At 43.3% G+C, this 9341-nt stretch overlaps 2 protein-coding genes across 2 annotated transcripts; one reads left to right on the forward strand and one right to left on the reverse strand.

Annotated features, from left to right (window-relative positions):
• Positions 1-1063: 1063 nt before the first annotated feature.
• LOC143860861 (9-cis-epoxycarotenoid dioxygenase NCED3, chloroplastic-like) lies at positions 1064-3353 on the forward strand. The gene has a single exon (XM_077371703.1). The coding sequence runs from the start codon at positions 1075-1077 to the stop codon at positions 2842-2844; it is 1770 nt and encodes a 589-aa protein (XP_077227818.1). The 5' UTR covers positions 1064-1074; the 3' UTR covers positions 2845-3353.
• A 3469-nt stretch (positions 3354-6822) lies between these two features.
• On the reverse strand, positions 6823-9341 carry LOC143862299 (9-cis-epoxycarotenoid dioxygenase NCED6, chloroplastic-like). Its single transcript, XM_077373320.1, has one exon. The coding sequence runs from the start codon at positions 8923-8925 to the stop codon at positions 7090-7092; it is 1836 nt and encodes a 611-aa protein (XP_077229435.1). The 5' UTR covers positions 8926-9341; the 3' UTR covers positions 6823-7089.

Consider the following 9341-nt stretch of genomic DNA (forward strand, 5'->3'; position numbering starts at 1 on the left):
TAAAAAGTGACAAATACACCCTTGTAGTTCTAATTGGTTTAAGGTTTGCCCCCTCAGCTGAAGGTTCGTCCATAGATTGAAGGGTTAGGATGATCCGATGGAGCTGATTTTTTGGGCACACCCTATCTATGTCAGGACCCATCAAATGAACGCTTTGGATCATCCAAATAATGTGGGCCCATACCCGAATCCAAAGCGTTTGGTAGTGTTTGGATTCGGGTATGGGTCCCGAATCCTTAAACAAATTGAAACTACAGGGGTGTATTTGTCACTTTTTAAACTATAGGGGTGGAAGTGGATGTGTCAGAAACTAGAGGGGGTGTAAATGTAATTATTCCCTTTTTTTATGACTCCTTTTTTCGACGTAAACATGTTCTCAAACAAGGGTGATGATATTTTCACTCCCCCTCCAGTACGCATGCGCCCCTCTTTTGAAGTGATTTGACGTAAAAAAGCGCTAAGGTTTCCCACTGTTTACGTCAAAATCACGTTATAAGAGGGCGTATGCGTACTGCAGCCGGGTGAAAATACCATCTCCCTCAAACAATCACCACTTCTTTTTCCATGCAGTTTCAAATTAGGGGTTTAAGTGAGTGATTTAGAATAGCTAGGCAGTGAACACTTTATATGAGCGCAAACAAGAATTCTAACGTAGACGGTGTGGGTGTATCTGTAAAAATACGAATCTACGTATGGGTTCCCTGTAGAAGGGAGAGAAGACACGTGTCAGAGAGTAGCCATTATGACACGTGTGAAGCGGGATATAAAGAGAGTGGTTTGACCACAGCAGAAGGGTTGGGTGGTGGCATGCTTTAAGAGCATAGAAACGTCCGCTCAAATTGCATGGGGGAGGAGGTGGTCAAGTGCATGGGCCCACATGGCTCTACCCACTGTATCACCGCAAACCACAAACACCCATGCCCTCCCCCACGTGCTAAACATGCTCACCTGTCTTCAAGTCCCTCCTCGACACGTGTGAACACACCCTCATTCCAACCTTGAACTATTTCCCCCATATAAAGACAACATATGTAAGGGATTCCATTCTACAGTCTCTCTCTCTCTCACTGAGTCATGCCTCAGCACCTGCTTCGTCTCTCCAACAACCCCCCATGCAAAATTCCGGCCAATTCTTCTCCGGATACATGCAGAATTCCGGCCAAATGCCAAATCATTGTCAACCCATCCGAGCAAATTTTCCCCAGAGAAACAACCAAGCAATTAAACCCACTGCGTAAATCAAAATCTCCAAAGCCCTCCATTCCAACACCTAAAAATCCATCCCAACTAAACCCATTACAGAGACTATTGGCATCAGCCTTAGATTCCCTCGAATATGGAGTTATAGCTAAATTAGAGAAGAATCAAACTCTACCCAAAACCGTAGACCCATCTATACAAATTGCCGGTAACTTTGCTCCGGTGCCCGAATCACCAGTCAGGTATAATCTCGACGTGGTGGGTCAGATCCCATCCGTTCTTCGTGGGGTCTACATCAGAAATGGAGCCAACCCCATGTTTTCACCCTCAGGTCGGCACCACCTATTTGACGGTGACGGAATGGTCCACGCCGTTACACTAAACGGAAGTAATAACCCCAGTTACAGCTGCCGTTTCACCGGCACAAATAGACTCTCCCATGAAGAGATATACGGTAAGCCTCTCTTTCCGAAACCCATCGGAGAACTACATGGCCACTTAGGACTCGCACGCTTGGCACTCTTCTTCGCACGTGCCTTAGCCGGAGTAGTTAACGCCAGTCTCGGCACTGGCGTAGCTAACGCCGGTCTCGTCTACTTCAACGGCCGACTCCTCGCCATGTCGGAGGATGACCTGCCGTACCACGTTAGCATCACCGGTGACGGAGATCTAAAGACCGTCGGAAGGTATGATTTTTCCGGCCAGCTCCGGTCGACCATGATAGCCCACCCTAAGGTGGACCCTACCACAGGCGAGCTCATGGCACTGAGCTATGACGTTATCAAAAGGCCTTACTTGAAATACTTCAAATTCGATAAATATGGGAGAAAATCTACTGACGTGGCAATCACCCTCCAACAACCTACCATGATTCACGATTTTGCCATCACGGAGAACTCGGTTGTTATACCTGATCACCAGGTTGTGTTCAAGATCTCCGAAATGGCTCGTGGCGGCTCACCAGTTCTCTACGATCGTAACAAAATCCCGCGTTTCGGAGTCTTGCCGAAATGCGACTCGGACGAGTCGAGAATTCGGTGGGTTGACGTTCCAAACTGTTTCTGTTTCCATTTATGGAATGCGTGGGAGGAATATTCCGGGTCCGGTGAGGAAATTGTGGTCGTGATTGGGTCCTGCATGTCGCCTCCTGACTCGGTATTCAACGAATCCGACGAGCCGTTACAAAGTATATTATCAGAAATACGTTTAAATCTTAAAACCGGTGAGTCGACTCGGAGAGAAATCGTTCCGGGTTTGAATTTGGAAGCTGGGCAGGTGAACAAGATGCTACTGGGTAGAAAGACTCGGTTTGCTTATCTTGCAATAGCCGAGCCGTGGCCGAGATGTTGTGGCTTGGCTAAGGTTGATTTGGAAACGGGAGCTGTTACGAAATTTTTGTATGGTGAGGGGCGTTTCGGAGGCGAGCCGACTTTTGTGCCGGCCTCCGAAACGAGAGAGGAAGACGAGGGTTATCTATTGAGTTTCGTTCATGATGAGAAATCGAATGAGTCGGAGTTTTTTATCGTGAATGCAATCAATATGCAGAAAGAAGCCTCGGTTAAGTTGCCGTCTAGAGTGCCGTACGGTATTCATGGGACCTTTGTGAGTGCTGAAAATCTCGAAAAGCAGGAGCTCGGGTTTTAGTAATGTAAATTCCATTAGAGCTTAGAAAAATAAAGAAGGATAAAGCTGTGAATGGAAATTGTAAAGATGTCCTATATGCTTTGTTTGGTTGGCTATTTTTAAGGAGATTGAGGGGAGAACATCTTCTTGAGATTGTTTGGTTGTTTTTTAAGGTCTTTGACCACTAGCACAGTCGGGTGACGGTTGGGTGATGTGGAGCGCTCTAGATCTTCGCTCCAAATTTCTTCAAATCAAAGAAATTTGTGGAGAAGATCTTGGGGAGATCTTTTTGCCCTTATCCCAAACCCCCCCCAATATTTGCAAGTCAAACCAAACAATGTTTCTTTCTTCCACCCTTAATCTCCCTGTTGACTGATCTGCTTTAGATCTCCCCTTTAATCTCCCCTTTTACAGCTAGAAAATGGTTTACTAGGGAGTGGAGTTTTTGTTCGTATGTACATTTTTTTTGTAAATGATATTTCCGCCCTCTTTTGTTTGTGTTTTCCTTAAAATGACTTCATTTCCTCTTCCATTGCTCGTCTTTTCCCTAAAATGAAGTTATGTTCAAGAACAGACATGGAAATGGTAGAGATATGGGGTTGAAATATTATTCTCCCATTTTTGTAATCAGTCAATCTCTTCGTGTATCTTGGTCTCTGTAATCACCAGCTATAAGTACGAAATTCCCCACAATTCATCGAGAACCTTTATTTTGGATAGCTCATATTTTGTATTTGGATTTGGAATTGAGTTCTGAATACAAAATGAATAGAACCGCCAACTCATGTGGAGGGAGACAAAGAGGGAAGGGGCCAATTACTACTGGAGGGGAGAGGTTGAGGAGCAAAGAGGGTGAAGGAAACTGCCACATATGTGGATTTCCAATTAATTATTTCCACAACATATTTGGAAATCCAATTTTTTTCACTGTCAGTAGCTGATTTGGAAATCCAAGGATTTGATCCGAATCCAAATCACAACGCAAAATGGGCTTCAAATATGAGAAATCCAAATCAAAATCTTCTCGTTTGGTTTGGGCCCTTAATAAATTTGAAGTTTGGTGGGGAGAGAAATAGAGCCAAAAAGTTTTGTCTCGGTGATTCAAGAATAATCAAAACTTAGACTTCTATTCTTACCTTGGAACAGCCCCTTGTAATGTAAAAGGATACTCATAAAAACACTCTAGGGTAGGGGTGGACATGGTTCGGTTAGGTTCGGTTTTTGGGTATACCCAGAACCGAACCATATATAATCGGTTCCTTGAAATTGGAACCAGAACCGAACCATATATGTTTGGAACCGAACCGAACCAGAACCATATATAATCGGTTCGGTTCTGGGTTTACCCAACCTTCACCAAATGTAGATATTTTTCCTAATCGTATTTATAATCGGTTCGGTCCTGTTTATATATGAACTACAAAGACTAACATGCACGAATTTGGAATAATCAGGCACAAATTTGGACAATGCAAAAATTATATATGACCTACAAACATGCACAAATTGGAATAATCAAGCACAAATTTGGGGGGTGAATTAAAATTTTAAAGGCAAAGCAACACGTTACAGAGGGGTGAATTAAAAGGGGTGGGGTGATTTTATAAAGCGATGAGGCATTGGATTTTAAGGTGAGAGTCGGTTCTCGGTTCGGTTTTCGGTTCCGGGATCCCAACCCAGAACCGAACCGAATTTCCATCGGTTCCAGGATATCAGAACCGGAACCGAACCATATAAATATGGAACCGAACCGAACTGAACCATATGTGCCGGTTCGGTTCGGTTCCTTGGTTCGAACCGGAACCATGTTCACCCCTACTCTAGGGAGCTGTCCCTGGGAAGAAGACATGGGCGAATTTATCACTTCCCTTGAAGAGAGAGTGGAAACGTTCTAGAATAAGTTTAGCCGTAGTATCTGATATCTTAAACTATGCAAAAAGGTCTTCGCTTTTTAGAAATTTTGTTTCTTTTTTATTGGTGAAGGGGAGTAAGAGTGTGGGCCCCATCGACGGACATAGTAGAAGAGCCGCCACAGAAAAAAGTGTCCGAATTTATTATGATGTTGGCCTTAGACAGATGGGAAAATTCTGTTTACTACGTGGCACTAAATTTCAGAATGTTTTTATTGGCTGTCTTCCACGTGTTATCTTCTCTGATTGGGTAGCTATTTAGCTCCATAGTAACGCTTTTTCGGCCTTTTTTCCGACTGGGGGCATTAGCCACATGGGTTAAAGTGACCTGTCTTCCTGCAATTGGATGGCAGTGTCCAGGTCAGCAGATTATTCACTACATCTCCCAACGTCATTGCACGTAAGTATTTGGCAATCAAACGAAATGTACAGACCACAACGTAAATTTGTTGTACTTGGGGTTGGGCCCATGGCAAGGTTTTAAATTTTGGTTTCGGCTAAAATTTCGGACTTATCCGAAATCGAAATTTCAGCTGAAATCCCAGGCGAAATTTGGTATTAGCTCTCGAAACACCTTTTTTTTCAGACGAAATTACCGAAATTTCGTCCCGATCATAACCAACAATTTCTTCTACCCAAGATTTGTTTTATTTAATGGAAGAACACAAGATTAGCAAGATTTGCTCTAAGTTTGTGATTTTCACTTTAAAGCCCCCATCCAATAATCAAAGTTTCAATTAGAAACTTGTTGGATGAAGATCGATAAATAAATGATCCACAAACCCAAGATCAATCCTCAATAACTCTATTTCTCATGAACGAGATGAGAATCCATGGTGGAATCAATGACTAAAAGAAGAATCAAGCCCAAAAATCCAGCCACATACCTTTGGAAAACTTTTAATCCACCCTCAAAATCCTCTGCGGTTCTCGATTTCCCCAAAGCTTCACTCGTTCAACTTTTGCACAAGTATGTCCCTATTTAAACGAATTTTTGTTTTTAGGGCCTTACGGAGTTACGGGTATTTTGGGGTATATCAGTTGCTAGATCAGTTTTGAATTATCGATCTTTGGCGGATGGTATAGGTTACTTTGCCTCAAGATACTCTTTCATTGCGTTGGATTCAACATACAAGGCTCTATATGTTTCTGTTATGACAATAATGGTGCTATTATTATTGCTCATATTCCAATCCAACATGACCAAACCAAGGCATATTGAAGTGGACTGGACCATCGCTTTATTAGTGAAGATGTTTTATATTTGTGCTCCCTTTGTTTGTAGATCTGTGCTCCCTTTGTACTGGAAAACCATTAGGAGATGTTTTAAGGGAGTTTTTAGGCTCAGTTCTTTGAGATTTTAGCAAAATTGGGCGTGCCAGATATCTATAAACCGACTCGAGTGTGAGTGTTGTGAAGGTTAGACTAGTGTTTTTTGACTTGCATATATAAACAGCTTTGTAAGGGCAGTATTCTACATATCGTTTTATGATTAAATAAATTATGAAAAGCATCGTGAGGAATACACATGAAAAAACCATTCTCTTCCATCTCGTCCTTTCTCTCCATTCATCTTCTTGTCATATGAAACTGTAGAAACATTTTTCATCTCAGAATTGTTGCAGCTGCAGAATAAGAATGGCACCACAGCTCTTAAAGCATAACTAGTTAGAATTCTCTACTACTCCATTATTCTCATCCGTCACTACTGAAATATATGTTCTGCAGTTTTCATGGAAGTTTTTATGAGGAAGTATAAACTGAAGGGAGCTCTCCTATTGGCTACACATCACCATCATGCATTAATAACAGCTGAAAAGTCAAATATGATGGTGATGTGCAGCCAATGGGGGAGCCCTTTCACCTCTTTTTTGCAAGGCCCCCTTCAGTTTAGAATTCCCCAGTTTTTATAAATCTTTATGTACATAATCCAAATGACATTATTTATAAATTTGTAAATTTTAAAATTCTAGATTTCTAATCCAAAATATTTTCAAATCGAAATCCAATGTGTGTCTAAATGGTTCCTTATTCCCCACAGTAGGGTGCATCAAATATAATTGTTTTACTAAGCCCACTAAAAAAAAGAAAAAGAAAAAGATCATCTAAAGATTGCATCTAGGGTTATGTTTAAAGAAACATTTTTCCTATTTTTAAAAATAAAAAGTGAATTGCTAGCGTCCACTGCAAAAGGCATTTCGTAGCTGGTCTGTCGCTTGTTGTCTCCATTCCCTTGTAAACTATTTCTAGCTATAAATATACTATATATATGGCATCTAGGCAATTTCCATTCTCGGACATATGTTCGGATCTTTTTCGTTCTTTATTTTCCTAAGCTCTAATGGATTTTTCATGACTAATGCCAAAGCTCCTGTGTTTCGAGATTTTCAGCAGTAACAAAAGTTCCATGAATACCGTACGGCACTCTAGACGGCAGTTTAATGGCGGCTTCTTGCCGCATATTGCTTGCGTTCGCTATCACCAGCTCCGACTCATTTGATTTCTCATCATGAACGAAACTCAATACATAACCCTCGTCCTCCTTTGCCGTTATTCCGGAGACCGGCACAAAAGTAGGCTCGCTTCCGAAACGCTCCTCACCATACAAAAATTTCGTAACAACGCCCGTTTCCAAATCAACCTTAGCCACCCCACAGCACCGTGGCCATGGCTCGGCTATCGCAAGATAAGCGAACCGGGTCTTCCTACCCAGCAGCATTTTGTTCACCTGCCCGGGTTCCAGATTCAATCCCGGAACGATTTCTTTCCGAGTCGACTCGCCGGTCGTAAGATTCAGACGGATTTCTGATAGTATACTTCGTAGCGGCTCGTCCGAGTCATTGAAGACCGAATCGGGAGGCGACATGCAGGACCCAATCACCACCACCACTTCCTCGCCGGAGCCGGTATTTTCCTCCCAGGCATTCCATAAATGGAAACAAAAGCAGTCTGGAACGTCGACCCACCGGATTCTCGACTCATCCGAGTCGCATTTCGGGAGGACTCCGAAACGAGGCGTTTTGTTACGATCGTAGAGAACAGGTGACCCGTCATGTACCATTTCTGAGATCTTGAACACGACCTGCTGATCCGGTATAACGACCGAGTTTTCCGTGATGGCAAAATCGTGAATCATGGTGGGTTGATGGAGGGAGATAGCTACGTCAGCAGATTTTCTCCCATATTTATCGAATTTGAAGTACTTGAGGTAAGGCCTCTTATTTATGTCATAGCTTAGAGCAATAAGCTCGCCTGTGGTAGGGTCCACCTTAGGGTGGGCGATCATGGACGACCGGAGATGGCCGGAGAAATCATACCGGCCGACGGTCTTTATATCGCCGTCACGGGTGATGCCAATGTGGTATGGTAAGTCGTCCTCCGACATGGCGAGGAACCGGCCATTAAAGTAGACGAGGCCAGCGTTAGCGAGGCCGGTGCCACGGCTGAAGTCGATGATCCCAGCTAAAGCACGTGTGAAGAAGAGTGCCAAGCGCGCGATTCCGAGGTGGCCATGTAGTTCTCCGACGGGTTTCGGAAAGAGTGGTCGACCGTACATCTCTTCATGGGAGAGTCTATTTGTGTGGGTGAAACGGCAGCTGTAACTGGGGCTATCACTTCCGTTTAGAGAGACGGCATGAACCATGCCGTCACCGTCAAATAAGTGGTGCCCGCCGGAGGGTATAAACATGGGGTTGGCGCCGTTCCGGACGTAGACCCCACGGAGACTGGTAGGGATCTGACCCACGAGGTCGAGATTATGCGTGACTGGTGATTCGGGTACCGGAGCAAAGTTACCGGCAATTTGTATAGATGGGTCTATAGTTTTGGGTAGTGTTTGATTCTTTTCTAACTTAGAGATGACACCATATTCGACGGCATCTAAGGCAGATGCGAGCAGTCTCTGCAATGGGTTTAGTTGGGATGGATTGTTAGGTGTTGGAATGGAGGGCTTCGTATCAACAGAGGACCGAGGTTTCGATTTAAGCTGTGGTAATTGCTTGGTTGTTTCTCTTGCGATAATGTGCTCGGACGAGTTGTTGATGATTTGGCATTTGGCAGGGATTCTGCATGGAGGGTTGTTATAATTAGTGAAACGAAGCAGGTGCTGAGACATGACTCGGAGAGGGAGTGTGTGTAGAATGAAATCCCACAGATTTCTGGTGTCTTTATATGGGGGAAATAGTCCAAGCATGTTTTATCAATGGGATCCTGTGCTTTCAGGACATGTGCACATAAAACGAAAAAGAGAGGGACAACACATTAAACTAAGCAAATCGGCTATTTTTACCCCTTCTTTATTTTCAGCACGGGATCCCGTTTAGTATTGCTTTCCTTTCGTTTTTTTTTTTTTTCATAGACACACCCACCCCGTCTATGTTCAAATTCTTCTTCGCGCTCATATAAAGCGTTCACTGCCTGGCTCTTATAGCTCACTCACATTTGAAACTTCATGGAAAAGGAAGTGCTGAATGTTTGAAAACAAGTTCATGAAGATGAAGATATGGTCTGCACAATGAAAATGTTTTAAGATTAAGAGGGGTGTAAAAAGGACACATAAATATCAGCTTTGTTATTGTTTACTTAGCACCCTCAAATCAACTGTTTCCA

The sequence above is a fragment of the Tasmannia lanceolata genome, unplaced genomic scaffold (genome assembly GCF_043159265.1).
Source record: "Tasmannia lanceolata isolate RefF3 unplaced genomic scaffold, GAP_Taslan_0.1 ptg000037l, whole genome shotgun sequence".
Lineage (NCBI taxonomy): Eukaryota > Viridiplantae > Streptophyta > Magnoliopsida > Canellales > Winteraceae > Tasmannia > Tasmannia lanceolata.